The sequence below is a fragment of the Bos indicus genome, chromosome 22 (assembly GCF_029378745.1).
Source record: "Bos indicus isolate NIAB-ARS_2022 breed Sahiwal x Tharparkar chromosome 22, NIAB-ARS_B.indTharparkar_mat_pri_1.0, whole genome shotgun sequence".
NCBI classification, from domain to species: domain Eukaryota; kingdom Metazoa; phylum Chordata; class Mammalia; order Artiodactyla; family Bovidae; genus Bos; species Bos indicus.
In genome coordinates, this window is record NC_091781.1 from 17,443,286 (window position 1) to 17,459,174 (window position 15,889).

General features: G+C 48.5%; 1 protein-coding gene across 8 annotated transcripts in view; it reads left to right on the forward strand.

Moving 5' to 3' along the window:
• SRGAP3 (SLIT-ROBO Rho GTPase activating protein 3) overlaps positions 1-15,889 on the forward strand; it is a 246,082-nt gene that overhangs the window by 219,769 nt on the left and 10,424 nt on the right. For 6 of the 8 annotated variants that reach the window (XM_070776281.1, XM_070776282.1, XM_070776283.1 and 3 more), the window contains 6 exons: positions 520-654; positions 3,769-3,874; positions 4,045-4,272; positions 7,330-7,409; positions 13,738-13,918; positions 15,166-15,315. In XM_070776281.1, coding sequence (XP_070632382.1) covers positions 520-654; positions 3,769-3,874; positions 4,045-4,272; positions 7,330-7,409; positions 13,738-13,918; positions 15,166-15,315 — 880 coding nt within the window. Of the gene's footprint in view, positions 1-519; positions 655-3,768; positions 3,875-4,044; positions 4,273-7,329; positions 7,410-13,737; positions 13,919-15,165; positions 15,320-15,889 lie in introns of those variants that run through there. The other 2 variants (XM_070776287.1, XR_011562967.1) reach the window with 2 other exon arrangements.

Here is a 15,889-nt window from a genome sequence, read left to right on the forward strand (position 1 = left end):
TGGTGTGAACATTGATTAGATCTTAGCTTTTGAAAAATTCTATGACAGACGTGGGACAATGGGGGGAATGTTTGAGCAGAGTCTGAACGTGAGATGGTGTTTGGAACTCTTGTTAATTTTCTTAGGTGCCATAATGTTGTGTGTTGTGTGGTTATGCAGGGGAAGACCCTTATGCTTAGGAGAAATGAGTTGAAGTATTTAGCAGTGATGTGTTATCATGTCTACAGAATACTCTCAAATAATTGAGCAATAATAATTATAAGTGATAGAAAAGGGAGAGAAAGCATATATGGCAAGATGAGTTTAAGTGTATGATGATGGATGTTCATTATTTTCATTCTACAACATTTTAATAGATTTGAGCAGTTTCAAAATCAGTTATAGGGAGGCCTCTAAGTACACTGTGCTGGGGAGGCTGTCGCATCTGCCTGTGCTCCAGTTCAGGCTGGGGCAGGTCCCCTCCCCTGCCATCTGCACACACCCTGCCTCACTGAATCATCATCTCCTGTTTCCTCTCAGGTGAAGACCCCCTTGTGGATGACCAAAATGAACGAGATATCAATTCAGTTGCTGGCGTTCTAAAACTGTATTTCCGAGGACTGGAAAACCCACTCTTTCCTAAGGAAAGGTTTCAAGATTTGATATCTACTATTAGTAAGTATTTCCCCAGTGAAATGATCAGTTCCTTGACAAATCTTTATTGAAGTGGCACTCCAGGCTTATCACTGCAGGAGGGGTGCTGTGAAAGATGCCATATGGCTCTTGTCCTCCTGGAACTGAAAACCTAGTTGTGGAAATAACAAGATGGTTTACAACAGAAGGGTTCATGGGCACGGTGCACCTCTGGGTATAGGAGGAGCTCAGAATAGAAGAGGCCAAGGGAGCCTTGGATTCTCAGATCACACCCGAGAGGGAATGATGAGTCTTCCAGGAGGACTGGACTCAGGGATCCTGGGAAGGTTGGGGACACACAAATCAATGGGACCAGCAGGAGGTGTCCCACCCAGTACATGGTATTAAAAGACTGGGAGGGTAAAATGCAACAAGAAAGAGAAGACGTTGAATGCCTTGCAAGGATTCCAGAGCTTTTCCCTTTGGGCATTAAGGGAGCCACGGAAGGTTTGGGAGTAAAGTCAACAACTTGACAAACAAGGGAAATGATAAAAAATACATTGACTGGGGGCTTCTTCTGATGTTGCTCGCCGTCAGAGTCCTTCCTGACTGGTATTTTCTGTGGATAAAGGCAATAGCCCAATCTCAGAGCTGAAGTAAAGGCACCTTGACTGTAAGATGCTGAAATCCAAGGCAACCTTTTGGAAATACATATATATATATATTTTAAATAAACTTCTAATTTTAGAATATTAGAATGCTAGTATTTTGGAATAAACCCCTTTTTTGGAAATAAACTCTTTAATTTGAGCTGCAGAAAAGTTGCCCCACACTCAGGTTCACATATGGATGCTTCTCACAATGTTCTCAGGGATATTTGCAGCCAAGAATGTGTGCCAGGAGGTGATAAGCACCAAGAGAGGCTTGAACCCTCTTGTTTGCCTTGAGTGAAAGACGCTTCCTTCATCCGCCCTTCTGCCCTCATACTTCCTGCTCATCTTTCCAGATCCACTTCAGGCTCCAGACCACCTCTCAGAAATCCCAGGCCACAAAGGCACAACCCTGTCTGAGCCCGGTGTCCCTTGCTCAGCCGCTGTTTCCAGAAGCTCCACTAGTCCAGTTCCAGAGCAGGGCCCTCAGCAGACGTGGTCTTCAGCCTCTGGTACAAGGTCACAACATCGTGTACCTTGAATCACAGGAGAGAGGAAGTCCTTTCTCAGGTCCCTCCTAAAGCCTTGATTGTACCAAGGAGGGACCCGTACAAGTCAGTCTCCCTGCAGATCAGAAAGGGCAGGGCCTCAGGTTCAGAAACTTGTATGCAAAACAGTGTCTGCCTATCATTTGGTAGCTTTGTTTTGCTTTTGTTGTATCTGTTTTTATCTTATCTTCTAACTATGGCAAGTGATCCTGGTTTCTCATTTGCAGGGTGAGGTGAAGTCTCCTTTTTTAAGGAAATGTATTCAAGAAAACAATATTAAGAAATGGTGATGAGGACATGGAGGGGCCCGAATGAGGGGCAGTGGGCTCAATATATGTGTGAGAGTCTTCCCCTCTGTGCGGAGACCTGAGTGAGGCATCAGGCTGTGAATGGAAGTAGGCTGGAGCGTGCTTAGCAGAGGAGAGAATACCCAGTGTGTGCAAAGGCCTGGGGCAGGGGAGCCTTTGGCGGGAGGGGAAAGTAGATAAGGTGGCCTGGCACAGCTTCTCCGTGGGCACCACTGGCGTTCAGGGTAGAGCAGTGCCTTTTGTGTATCCCACACATTCAGGACACTTAGCACCTTGGCCCCTGGATCCCAGATAGCAGTGGCATCCTCTAGTCATTGTGACAACCCCAGAGAATGTCCCGCATGTTTGAAAGAGCCCCAGAGGTCCCCTCCCACTTCATCTGAGAAACATGGCTCCGACACTTTGAGAAGGGGCGGCAGCTGAGAGATGCAGCAAGCAAGGGTGGTTGAAGCGCCATCACAAAGGGCCTTGGATGCAGAGGAGAAAGGTGGAGAACTGTGTTTTTGAAGGAACATGCTGACAAAATGTGGAGGCTGGAGAGAGGAGGGACACTGGGAGGGAAAATCACGTTTTTGTCTGAAAAGGAAATTGACCTGGGCTTATGCATCAGCCCTGCAGATAATCCTTGAAGCTTTTGTAGCTCACTCTTAGCACGAGCTCTCTCTCTCTCTACAGAGACAAGCCTGCAAAGCACTTTTTTCTCCTTACTAAGTCAAATCTGCTGCCTCTGACTCTGGCTTGACTGATAAAATGTCTATATCTCTAGGGCTGACCTGAAAACAGGGGTCAGAGACAAGATCCCAAGCATCACCAGGCTCTTTGAACAACATACAGCTCAGGAGGTGGTTATTTATTCAGTGTTCATTTCCTGAGCACCTACTCTGTGCCGGGCCTGTGCTGCAGCTGATCTTTTTAAAGAGTTTAATAAAACCTGGTCCCTGCTTGTGTTTGTCGAGACTCATAGCTTGTAGGTGACAGAAACTCAACTTACAGTGATGTAACCTGTAAAAGGGAATATATTGGCTCATATACCTGAAAAGTCTAGGCCCAGCTGGACCCAGACCTCATATGACATCTGTAGGAGTCTGTCCCTTCCATGTCTGTGATGCCATCACTCCTGGGAATCATCTTCTTCCCACAGAGCACCCAGCTGCAATTCTTCCTGGTTTCAAGAGGGAACTTCTCTCTCTGTTTTCTCCAGCCAAGTCCCAAGGATCAACCCTGATGGTTCTGACTAGGCCATGGACCCCTCCCTGGGCCCCGCCCCATGCCCAGGGGATCATGATGCCAGGGTCATATTTCCATCTCTCGAACCAAGTAAAATTGCCTCCCCCTGAGCCACATGGACTGATCTCACAGGTGAAAGTGAAAGTGTCAATCGCTCAGTGGTGTCTGACTCTTTGCAACACCATGGACTGTAGCCCACCAGACTCCTCTGTCCCTGGGATTCTCCAGGTAAGAATACTGGAGTGGGTTGCCATGCCTTCCTCCAGGGGATCTTCCCAGTGCAGGGACTGAACCCAGGTCTCCCACACTGCAGGCAGATTCTTTACCGTCTGAGCCACAAAGATCTCACAGGTAGGCTCACAAATGTTGTTTGCATGGGTCTGTGAGGATGAAAGGTGCCCTGAAAAGCCCCTTTTGTTACAGAACTGGAGAACCCAGCTGAGAGGGTGCACCAGATCCAACAGATCCTCATCACCCTTCCCCGCGTGGTCATCGTGGTCATGAGATACCTCTTCGCTTTCCTCAACCAGTGAGTTGCCTGGCCACAAGGGCCCCTCTTTGACTCAGCCCTGGCCTCCTTGAGGAGGGGGGCTTTTGCAGAACATAGAACTCTCCTGAACTTGAGTAGAGCCCCCCAAAGAAAGAAAGTACAGGGGAAGATTCACCTTTCCCTGGCTCATGGGTACTCCTCTCTCATAGCCTCTCACAGTATAGCGACGAGAACATGATGGATCCCTACAACCTGGCCATCTGCTTTGGGCCCACCCTCATGCATATTCCCGATGGGCAAGACCCTGTGTCCTGCCAGGCACACGTCAACGAAGTCATCAAAACCATCATCATCCATCATGAAGCCATCTTCCCCAGCCCCCGGGAGCTAGAGGGACCTGTATATGAGAAATGCATGGCTGGAGGGGAAGAATATTGGTAAGATTCCATTCTTCTTAATATTATTATCATCATTGTTCTTGTTATTATTGCTGTTATGCCAGAACAGTGAGAAACCCTTTGATTTTCTTACTGCTTTTTAGTCCATGCTCTTATATATATTTTCTCATCTGAGCCTTATATGAGGGATAGGTACATCAGTCAAGACTCTCTTGGTTTATAAGGGACAGAAATATAACTCAAACTGGCTTATGCTAAATGGGAATTTATTTTTAACTAAGAAGTCTGGGATCATGGCTACGGGTGTAGCTGGATATGGGGTTCGACTGTTATCGTCAGGACTCAGTCCTTAATTCTCAGTCCCAGCCCTGTTCTCTTCTACACTGGCTTCATTTTCAGGTAGCCTCTCCCTTGATAGTTTCAAGAAGGCATCTGATAACTCCAGTTTTAGAGCCCGTTCTCTCAGCATCCCCAGTGGGGAAAAAAGCTTTTCCTTCCCAAATGCCTCCACACAAACTCAAGTATTATGTCTCTTCCTGAAGCTTGGGTCTGGTGAACTAGTCACATCAGTTAGGAGATGCAGTGCTGTCGTTGGCTAGGTGAGCTGCAGGCCCACCTCAGACAGCAGAGCAGTGGACAGTCCCCATCTCAGCCTCTTGAACTGAGAATGCCACTTCCCACACTTGTCCTCTCCCACCTAGAGTTCTCTTTTTCTGGCAGAGAGAGTTCACATTCTTGGAGAGCTCCACACCAGGTCAATGGGTGCTAGTTGGGCACCTCTGTGTGCCTTGGTGCTACGCTGGGTCTTGGGAAAAATAGTTTCTTTTATTTTTTTCAGTATTTTTTAAGGATGGTTTTAGTATTTTAGAATCTTTATTGAATTTGTTAGAATATTGCTTCTGGGTTTTTTTATTTTTTGGCTGTAAGGCATGTGGGAATCTTAGCTCCCCCAACCAGGGATCAAACCCTCACCCTCTGCACTGCAAGGCAAGTCTTAACTACTGGACCACCAGTAAAGTCCCTTGGGAGGAGCATTTTAGAATCTTACCAGACTCAGGCCTGACTACCTTCCAGAGGCTAAAACCTTAAAATTGTGGTGAAAATAGGACATTTTTTATAGATGAGATGGAGGCAGAAAATTCAGAACACCAACCAACAGAGGCCAAAGGGCTCCTAGTCTGTCTTTCTTCCCAATCCAGGACAACACTCAGCTGTCTATTTAGGTATTACCCACACTGCTTTCAGCCAGGTGCTACAGGGGAGTTTGTGTTTTGATGATCAGAGCATTCCTGGACTCTTGCCTCGCTTAGTTCTGTGGGCACATTTGGGCAATTGCTTCAAAGAAAGGAAACGTTCCAGCCCCATCATTTCTCTGCAACACCTCCCTGTATAGAAACCCGGGCCCGCTGCTCTCTAATCTCATTTGAGGCCCTGGGAGCAGGTCTGTCCCTGTTCTGTAACAGAGATCCAACAGCCAGCAAGCATACTTTTAGGACAAAGAAAAACTTTTCAGTTTTATAGTTTTTGCAGCCATTACCAGCTTTCTTTTCTTGCTGCAGTATATATATATATAATTAGTGATCTGGGAAGATACCTACAGATCATAGCATACTTACCAAAGCACTACATACAATAACCATGCTTTTCTTAATCCCATTTGTGCCCCATTAACTATTAATTACATGGTAATTTTGGACAAATTTTCAAAGCCCAAAAGGAGGATTTGGCTGAGGGTCTCATCAAAGGGGACAACGTTCGTTCATTCCTCGTATGGTTACTGAGAATCTGTCCTGCCCCAGGCCCTAGGCTGGGCAACAGGGAGGTAACCCAGCCAGAATTAACCCCTGACATGGCAGGAGGAGGGAGGGGACAGTCAGTTCTAGGAGTAGGGGTCCCGGAGCCAATGTAGGGAGGTTAGAATGGCTGACTGAAGGAAACAGTGACTTGATAGAGACCTGGAGGATGAACTGGGCTCAGCCAGGCGAGAGTGGGCAAAGAATGTGCTAGGCCTGGAGCATGCAGTAAAATAAAAAGCATTTCTGTTTGACTGCACTGTTGCAGGTGACAAGGGGACCGTGAGGGAGGAGGCCCCGTGGGCCAGCAGGAGCCAGGTTATGAAAGGTCTTAAACCATTGTGCAGTCTGGACCTTATCCAAGAGAATTTTTCACAATAAAGCCCATATTCCTTTAAGTGGTATTGTAAATATCACGTCCTCCAAGAAGCCTTCCTTGGCACCCTGTGTAGGTCCCTTTACAGCTCTTGTCTCAGCTCATTGTGCCTATTTCAACTTGCGGCTCTTTTATTTCTCAGCCCATGAGAGCAGGGTCTGTATCTGCACTACGCATCAATGCATGCCTCCTACCTGGCACCATGCCTGGCATATATTACTATATCAGAACTCAATGAATGACTTGATTAAAAAAAACTGATCGGCTGACTCTGAATTATCCCTGGCCTCAAAAAGCTTATAATCCAGTGAAGGGGCAGCAGCTGATGAAATTATCCCAGTGCATTAATACTGAATTTTCCAGGCCTGGAGTCACTCTATCCCTATGCCCGTGATGGTTGCCAGCCTGCTGGCTGCCTGGGCTGCTGTGGGTTTTGCAGGCCACTCTGAGAGGCAGCCCTGAGGAGCCTGCTCCTTGGGAGCTTCAGCCACCTCACGGAGCATGTCGCCTCTTCTCTAAAACAGAAAGCCAGGCCACTTGGATGACTCTCAGTACAGTTCCAAAGTTCTTTTCCTTTCTTTTCTGCCCTGGGGTCTTTTCAAGGATAAACACCAGGGCTTGACTGCTTCTAGATCTTACAGAACACTTAGGCATCAGTAACCATTACCAAGAAGACAGCCCAGCAAACTCTAGAGCTGGGGCAAATGGAGGAGGTTATTCAGGGAAGCTTCCTAATGGGTGAAGGGGCCAGAGTGGTTTTCTGTTAGAAAGGTCTGTGGGTGGGCAGATGGAAAAGATGGGATAAAGTGGGCTTGATGTGATCTGGGTCAAGGCTCATAGGTGGGTTGGGCCAGTGCCTGCGAGAAGCCGAGGGCAGTGTGAGGGTACAAAGTCCCCCAAGAGACCCCTCCCCGTGTTTCCTTGCAGTGACAGCCCACACAGCGAGCCAGGGACCATTGATGAAGTTGACCATGACAACGGCACCGAGCCTCACACCAGTGACGAAGGTGAGTGAGGGGGAGTCAGGGCGAGGAGCTCACCTGGGGGCCTTCTCATGCTGTGTGCCCACCTGCCCACTCATGCCCGTCCACCTGCTGCACTGATCTGTGCAAACCCCACCCCTACTTGCCAGCTTTGCCAGTCAGCACATCATCCTCTACAGCAGAGAGAGAGACCCAGAAAGACCTCCAGTTCACCACATCCAGCATGGCTTGCCTTCTCCCCTTCTGTGTCCTGCCTGGCCTGAGTGCCAATTCTAAGTGACCAGGGTGTCCTGAGTAGAAAGCAGGCTCTGTCCTCTGCCCCTCCCCGTGCTGGGCTCTTGTTCTGCACCCAGCATGTGCTGGGACGTGGGGCACACAACGAACCAGACATGGTCATCAAGCTGCTCCTGGTCTTGTCACCTGGCAGCTGGAGAGCAGCTCCCCACCATGCAGGGTGATAATTCCAGACTGCAGGAGTGACCAGTGCAGTGGGTTCCCCGAAGACGAGGCCAGACAGTGGTGACCCAGGCGAGTGTGTGCAGGTAGAGGGATAAAGGCCGACCTGGGCTCTGAGCGACTCCTCAGACCTTCCACCACTTCTAGATAAGGAAATGGCATCAGACTTACCTCTGGGGAGCGTGAACTGTGTAGCCGAGCAGTCTGGATGATTTGGGCCTGAGGCCAGCGTTTCCATTAGGCAGACGAGGCCCACTGCCCAGGACCCACAGTGCTGCTTTCAGGGCCCATGAGAATGTTATAATTCATTTCAAACTAAATTTTAAAAACAATATGAGCCTGGATTATTTTCATCTTTATATCAGTGCAGTCATAAAATATAATTTTGATATTTTATTAGTGGAGGAAGGGGCCCGGGCAAGCAAGGGCACCTCGGGCCTGAGGCTCCCAGTGCTGCCCTGTGTTGACTGAACACAGTCCTCCTTTCTCCCTGGGGTAGTTTCACTGTTTCAAAATCATTATTTAGTAGTTTTCTTACTGGACTTTGTGTTTCTCTTGGGGGCAGCCCCAGGCCCTGTTAGCCATCATTTTGGTCAGGAGAGCTGGGATGTACTCTGGTAAGTTTCCTGGGAGTTGGTGTAAGAGGCAAGACTCTGACATAGGTGGGTTTTCATATTCTAGTAGGGCTATTTCAGTTGCCAGTCACAGAGCCTTCAACTCAAACTGACGTAAGCATAAAAGGGATTCAGATCATATACTTGAAAATCCCAGGGTAGGCATGACTTCAGGCACGGCTGGATCCAGGAGCTTAGTTGGCCTTGTCAGGGATGTGTCTCCACCTTGCTCTTCTGCTTCCCTGTGTCGGCTTTATCCTCCAGGGGGATCCTCCTTTTGCCGTGGTCTCTGACAGTTCCAGGCTTTCATTGTCCTTTTACCCAAAGAGCTTCCTTTTCAAAATGATTCCAGTAGAGTTCCTTGGTTGGAATCTCACCACACTGCCTTGAGTCATGCAGCCAGGCAAGAATCAGTCACTGTGGCCTGAGAGGGAGGTGATGTGTCAGGCCTGGGTCCTAGGGCAGGAAAGTAAATCGGGGCATAATGTTCAGCTCTGCTAGAATTCTTAGCGATTAAAGCCACCCTGAGCTGAGAAGAACGTCCTGCAGAGCCTGCTTTAGGAGATATGAAGGCTGCCACCTTCTGTTTGTTTGTGGTGGTTTGCTCTTCTCTTTCCTTCTTGTCCTCTCTTTCCTACCACCTCTAGTCCTCCTTCTCCTTCTGTCACTGTTAATAGCCCCCTTCTCATTCTCTCCGTCTGTTGCTTTTTGACTCCTGGTTATGTGCATGTGTGCATACATACATGTGCAACTCTTGTTCTAGATCTTGCTCTCAGGCTTTCTTCTTCCACTTCCACTGGGGGAAAACACCTCTTGTCCAACAAGATAGATTGATTTCTCAGCACTGAGACCCGTCGGGGCTGCTGCTGGTGGAGGCAGACGTGTCCATGGGGAGGCAGATGTGTCTGTGGGGAGGCAGGTCAGGCGTCCCCTTGCAGTGTTCTGGGGCCTCAGATCACTGTCAGTCAGCCTGCACCTGCTGTGTGGCCGCCCCGTCTCCTCACTGCGAGGTGGCAGGTGCTGTGGGCACCAGGACCAAGGAGAGGGATGGACAGAGAGCACAGGGGCTTGCTGCCCTCAGGACCACCCCCCGGCAGGCTTCACCCCACCAGAGAGAAGCCTTCAGAGGAATTTGAACAAGAGTCTCATGATGTGATTTATGATTTTAAAAGATCCCTCCAGCTGCTGTGGGGAGAAATGACTGTACCAAGCAAGAAGGAAGGCAAGGTAGCCAGGTAGAAGGACAGTGATGTCTGGACCGGCGAGGAGTGGGTGGCATTGGAGGTGGTGAGGCTGGTCAGATTCAGGGAACAATTTGACGGAAATGCTGATGAGTTAGCTTCTGTGGCCTGAGGGAGTGGGCAGATGGTGATTCTGTTTCCTAAGATGGGGAAGATGAGGGGATGAAGCAAGTTTGGGGAGGGGTGTGTGGGAGACTTGGTAAGCTATTCTATTTTAGGTGTGATGAACCCAAATGACAGACTTCCTAATAAATGGTAGCTATTATCCCTGTTTCTACCCCACATGATTACATAGCGACATCTGCAAACACACGAGCTTTCTCTCAGCTTGCAGCTCAGCTCTGCTCCTCATCTTCTTTTCTTTTCTCCCCCTTACATTTTCCACTTCTCCTAGCTCCCTCGCCCCCCACTCCAGTCTACCACCAGTGACTGCTGGAGGCGATGGAGTTGAGCAAGTCTCCTCCCTGGGCAGTTCCTTCAGCAGTGCAAAGGGTGGGCTCAGAAGAAGCCCTTGGGGTCACACCCAGGAGCACCCAGCCCTTGGGGTTCAGCTCTTGGCCTTGCAAACCCTCTGGCCTTTCTCTAAAGCCAGGCAAACACATAGGTTAGTAGGTGCTGCTAACATAGGGATGGTGTGAGAGTCAAAGATGCAGCAGAGAGTACAGAGATCTCTCCGTTTTACTGAGAAGGTGACTCTGAGTCAAGATCTGAGTTTATTTGACCCATTTAGTCGGTCTGGCATTTGCATCAACTTTGTCAGAATAGCTTGCAAAGACACTTGACAGGGAACCAGCTGGGGACAGCTGGCTTAACTGTCTGACGCCTGTTGTCTACAGCAGGCTGTCCCAGGCACCGAGGACTGGGTCCACCCAAAGGCCACTGCATCTCATGGGGGCACTGGCCCAGTCTTATTGAGCCAGCTACTCACAGAGAAGAGACCTAATGTGTGTGGGTGGGGTGGGGAAGAACAGGGAGAGATGACTTCCATGCTGTCCATGGCCCTTAGGAGTCGTTATCTCTGGTATTAATAACAACAACAACTGCATCTCATATGAAGCTAATCGTGTTCCAGGCACTGTTACAAGTTGTTCATGTGTAATAACTTGCTTAGTCCTATGACAACCCCATAAAGTGGGTACTGTTCTTATCACTCCCATTTTACAGATGAGAAAACTGAGACTGAGAAAACAGAACTAAATCGTTCAAGGTCACCCAGGTAAAAGCAAAAAAGTGGTAAAGCCAGGTATTGTCGGCTTAGCTCCATGACGGACAGGTAGATGGCTGCATGGACAGGATCAAGGTAATCCATGAGGACAAGAGAAGCATCCTGATGGATGCTCAGCACCGGGAAGATAACTGCAGGCTAGAGAGAGCAGGGGCCACCACTCTTTTGTTTATTAGCATTTAATAGATTTGTTTATTTATATAAGTACATGCATGTATCTTCTTTTTATAGTATTAAACATCTTTGTGCTTGCCTTAAAATACAAGCATATTAACACTTATACATGACCCATTTTCTACGTAGCATTTCTACCCATTTGCATCTCTTAGGGTACAGGCTTTAACACAAGTTAAATAAATTGTAGGCATAAATAACTGTCCTCCTCCCCTGAAAGTCTCCTTCCCAAAGATCACTAGCTGCATGGTCTTGAGCAAACATTTAAATTCTCTGCAGCGCAGATTTCTTTGTCTAGTCCCACCCCATAAGCTAAAGCCATTGTTGTTTTTTTGTTGTTGTTCAGTCGCTCAGTCGTGTCCGACTCTTTGTGACCCTATGGACTGCAGCACGTCAGGCATCCCTGTCCTTCACCATCTTCCGGAGCTTGCTCAATCTCATGTCCATTAGTAATTATAATCATAATCACAAGAGCCGCTATATGTTGAATTCTTAATGTATGTCTGTGCTATGCTGAGAACTTTCACATATTCTCTTTTTTAAATATATTGAAGTCTATTGATATATAACAGTTTATTAATATAAGGTATATGGGATAATGATTTGATATATATATATATATATATATATATATAAATGATCACCACAATAAGTCAGGTTAACATCCATCACCACACATAGTTATATTTTGTTTTCTTGTGATGAGAACTTTTAAGATCTACTCTTAGTAGGTTTCAAATACACAACACAGTATTATTAACTGTAGGCACCGTGCTGAGTATTGCGTCCTATGCCTTATTTATCTGCTGGAGGTGCGTGCCTTTTGATTCCCTTCACCTATTTCACCCACCTCTCGCCTCTGGCAACCACCAGTCTGTTCTCTGTATCAGTGAGTTCTGTTTGTTTCTGATTTTAGATTCCACGTGTAAGTGAGGTCGTACAGTGTTTGTCGTCTTCTGTCTGACTTACTTCGCTCAGCATAATGCCCTCAAGGTCCCTTTATGTTGCTGCAAATGGCAGGATTTCCATCTTTCTATGGCTGAACAATTTTCCATTGTGTATATACACCGATCTTCTTTGTTCATCTGTCTACGGACCTGTTAGTTCACTTCCGTTTCTTGGCTATTGTAAATGGTGCTGCAGTGAACACGGGGGTCTGCCCCGTATCTTCCCAAGTTAAACGTGCTCATTTCCTGTGGGTAAATACCCAGAAGTGGAATTGCTGGATCACATGGTAGTTCTGATTCTCATTTTCTGAGGAGCCTCCGTAGTGTTTTCTGTAGTAGCCACACCCGTGTACATTTGCACCAGCAGTGCACAGGTTCCCTTTTCTCTGCATTCTCACCAACTCTTGTCTGTTGTCTTTCTCATAACAGCCATTCTAACAGGTGTGAGCTGGTATCTCACTGTGGTTTTGATTTGCATTTTCCTAATGATTAATGGTGTTGAACATCTTTTCATATAGCTGTTGCCTATCTGTATGTCTTCTTTCATGCTTTATCGTTTAATCCTCTAAAGGCAACTGAGGTGTACAGCAATTATGTAACCTGCCTGAGGTCACACAAACAAGAGGTGACAGAGCTGGGCAGTAGGAGTATTTCAGGGACAAGAACTACGTTCTCACTGGTTAACCCAGGCAGGGCCTGTCACTGACCAGAGAAGAGTACAGCTCTGACGGGGAGATGTGTGTATGCAAAGGGATATGCTTGACCTGTAGCCCCAGTAAGAATTCTCCCTCCCCCCAAATTAAGTTCGTGGATGCGCATGTTAGCTCAGGCATGCCATCAGGCTGCCACTCACCTCAGACTGAGTGGCTTAAACAACAGAAATGTGTTTCCTCACAGTCTGGGGGCCTAGAAGTCCAAGATCAGGGTGCTGTTAGGATTGGGTTCTGCTGAAGCCTCTCTTCTTTGCTTGTAGTCAGCTGCCTTCTCACTGAGTCCTCCCATGGCCTTTCCACTGTGCCCATGCAGAGACAGAAAGAGAGCTCTTCGCTATCTCTTCCTCTTCTCAGAGGGACACCAGTTCTATCATATTAGGTCCCCACCCTTATGACCTCACTTAAGCTTAATTACTTCCTAAACCCCCTCATCTCCAAATACCATTACACTGGGAGTTAGGACTGTAACATATGGATTTGGGGGAAGACAGAGTTCAGTCTATAACAATGAGCTCTGGAGAGAAGTCTTCTGGGAACCTTTAAAAATTGTGTACAACATTTTACATGGAAGAGAATCCACACACATCTGTTTGACCTCCTACAAGGTAAGAAGCACCAACAGTGTGATATGTGAACAAAGAGGGAAAGGGTTCATGGGAAAATGGAAACAGAGCTGATATTTAAGGGACAGAAGAAAAAGAAATTTCTTATATTATTTTTAAAATGTGAAAAAGGGGCAGTGGAAAGTAAGGATGTAGTATTTCAACCCCACTTTCCATTTTGGGAAGTGAGATGGCCTGCCTGAGGTCACAGCACAGGGAGCGGATCTGAGCCTAGAGCCCAGTACCCTGAGCCCCAGCTCATGCTGCCCTCACCAGGCATGCTGTCTGCACTGCCCCACGGAGCCAGGGCCCTCTGACTGAGGCTCCTGGGCTGCCTTCTGCTGTTCTCATGGATGCGCTTGCCCTTGCTTTCCTTCCAGAAGTGGAGCAGATCGAGGCCATCGCCAAGTTTGACTACGTGGGGCGGTCCCCGCGGGAGCTGTCCTTCAAGAAGGGAGCCTCACTGCTGCTGTACCACCGAGCCTCCGAGGACTGGTGGGAGGGTCGTCACAACGGCGTGGACGGGCTCATCCCACATCAGTACATAGTTGTACAGGACATGTGAGTGGGCACTGGGACCTTCTGTGAAGAGTGTCATGATGGATTAGTGATATCTGGAAGGGGCACAGGAACAGCAGCGCTGGGTTATACGCCAGCGATTTGCTCTCCCTGCTGTGACACACTTGGTCTTCAGTGAGAATGGATTATGTCTCAGCTCCCTTTGAATGGTGATCCATTTAACATATGAGCAAATTGCTCATACTTCACGGTCCACAGGGACACTGTTTGGTGCTCTTGGCTTGCCATCCTGGCCCACTTGATAGCCTCCGGGGCATCTATCACCCACTCTGGTTCTCAGTGTCCCCTGGATCTTGCCATATACCTTCGCCCTTCAGGGCCTCCACTGTAAACCAGTGGGCCTCCCACTGCCCTCTTAACTGCCCACTGTTCTCTACCCTGAGATAGCTCTGCCAGGAGAGGGGCAGAAACAATCATCCTCTCATTTCCAGCTAAGAGGGTGCTATTTTTTTTTAATAACTTTAGACCTTAAAAAAAAAAATAGAAAAAAGCTCTACATCCCAAACACCTAGCCCCAGCGTCAGGCCCAGAAAGTCGACACCTTCCATTCTTGGAAAAGCTTTGACGGTTCCTGTATATGCTTCCTCCAAGTTCCAGTCCTGCTCAGGTTGAACTGATTTACCAGGCTGCAGGCTGGGCCTCAAAGGGAGGGGGCCAAAAGCATACATCTTGATGGCAGAGCAGACCATCTGGAGCCCGAGAAAAGTCCAGGTCAGGCAAACAACGGAAGAACCCTAGGCGGCCCTCTGACGTCCCCAGGCCTCTGAGGACAAGGACAGGAAGGATAGAGGAAGGGAGAGCGAATAGGGGGCGGTGGACAGAGCACCCCAACAAGCTTCAGCCCCTTCACATTTGTCCAAAGCCAAGGGTGGGGGAGGGATGGGAATGCCTTCCTTTTCCCTGGCTGAACCCCAAGCTGCTGCTCCCCGAGCCACATGAGACTCAGTGCTCAGGGCTTGGCTTGCAGGCCCACTCCCCCATTTTTCCTCCACACCTTCCAGCGTTCAGCTTGTCCCAGCCCAGAACAGCTTGGAGAGACCAGGTTTAGTCCCCGGGGGCGGCGGAGGGGGGAGCAAGTAGGGGAGCGTGGTGCCCTAGAGCGCCTCTTGCTGGGGAAGCGGCAGCGGCGCAACCACGAGCTGTGGGTGTGGATCCAGCCCCACAGGTCTCAATACATCCGGGTTGTTGGGTGCGAAGCCCACCCAGCTCACATCTGTTCTTCTCCCCAGGGACGACGCCTTCTCTGACAGCCTGAGCCAAAAGGCCGACAGCGAGGCCAGCAGTGGGCCGCTGCTGGACGACAAGGCCTCTTCCAAAAACGACCTGCAGTCCCCCACGGAGCACATCTCGGATTACGGCTTTGGGGGGGTGATGGGCCGGTAGGAAACTCGGGTTCATTCTTTCCTGCTCATGCAGTGCCCATTCGGGTCTGATTCGGGAGAGAGAAGGGCAAGGGAGGGAGGCTGTCGTGGCCTCTTGTTTCCCATAGGATGTGACGCTGGGCACGCCTGCTGGGCTGGCTGGAACTGGCCTCGAATGGCAGGTAGCAAAGCAATCCAGCTTGGGACAAAGGTGGAGAAAGAGGAAAGACTTATACAGGCAACCAATCCTTTTTACTTAAAATACTAAAAACACGGGGGAGGGAGAGTTAAAAATTGGCAAGTACTTTTCCTCTCTCTCCAGTTCTTAAACCTCCTCCCTACTTTCTGTTGAAAACCTAAGTTGTTATATTTTAAAATGTAAAGCTCTCTTACTCACTGAAGCGCACCACGTAAGTAGAAGTCTCACACACATTGCCTGGGGGGAAATTGACACTCGGCTCCACCCACATATTTGGTGGGAATGTGTTTGCCAATTTCTTCACTCCCGTGTGGGCAGGGCTATCACATGACCTTTCTGCCAGGTAAGGAGCTGGGCTCCTCACTCTGTCTACAGGTAGAGTGCAAAGCACTT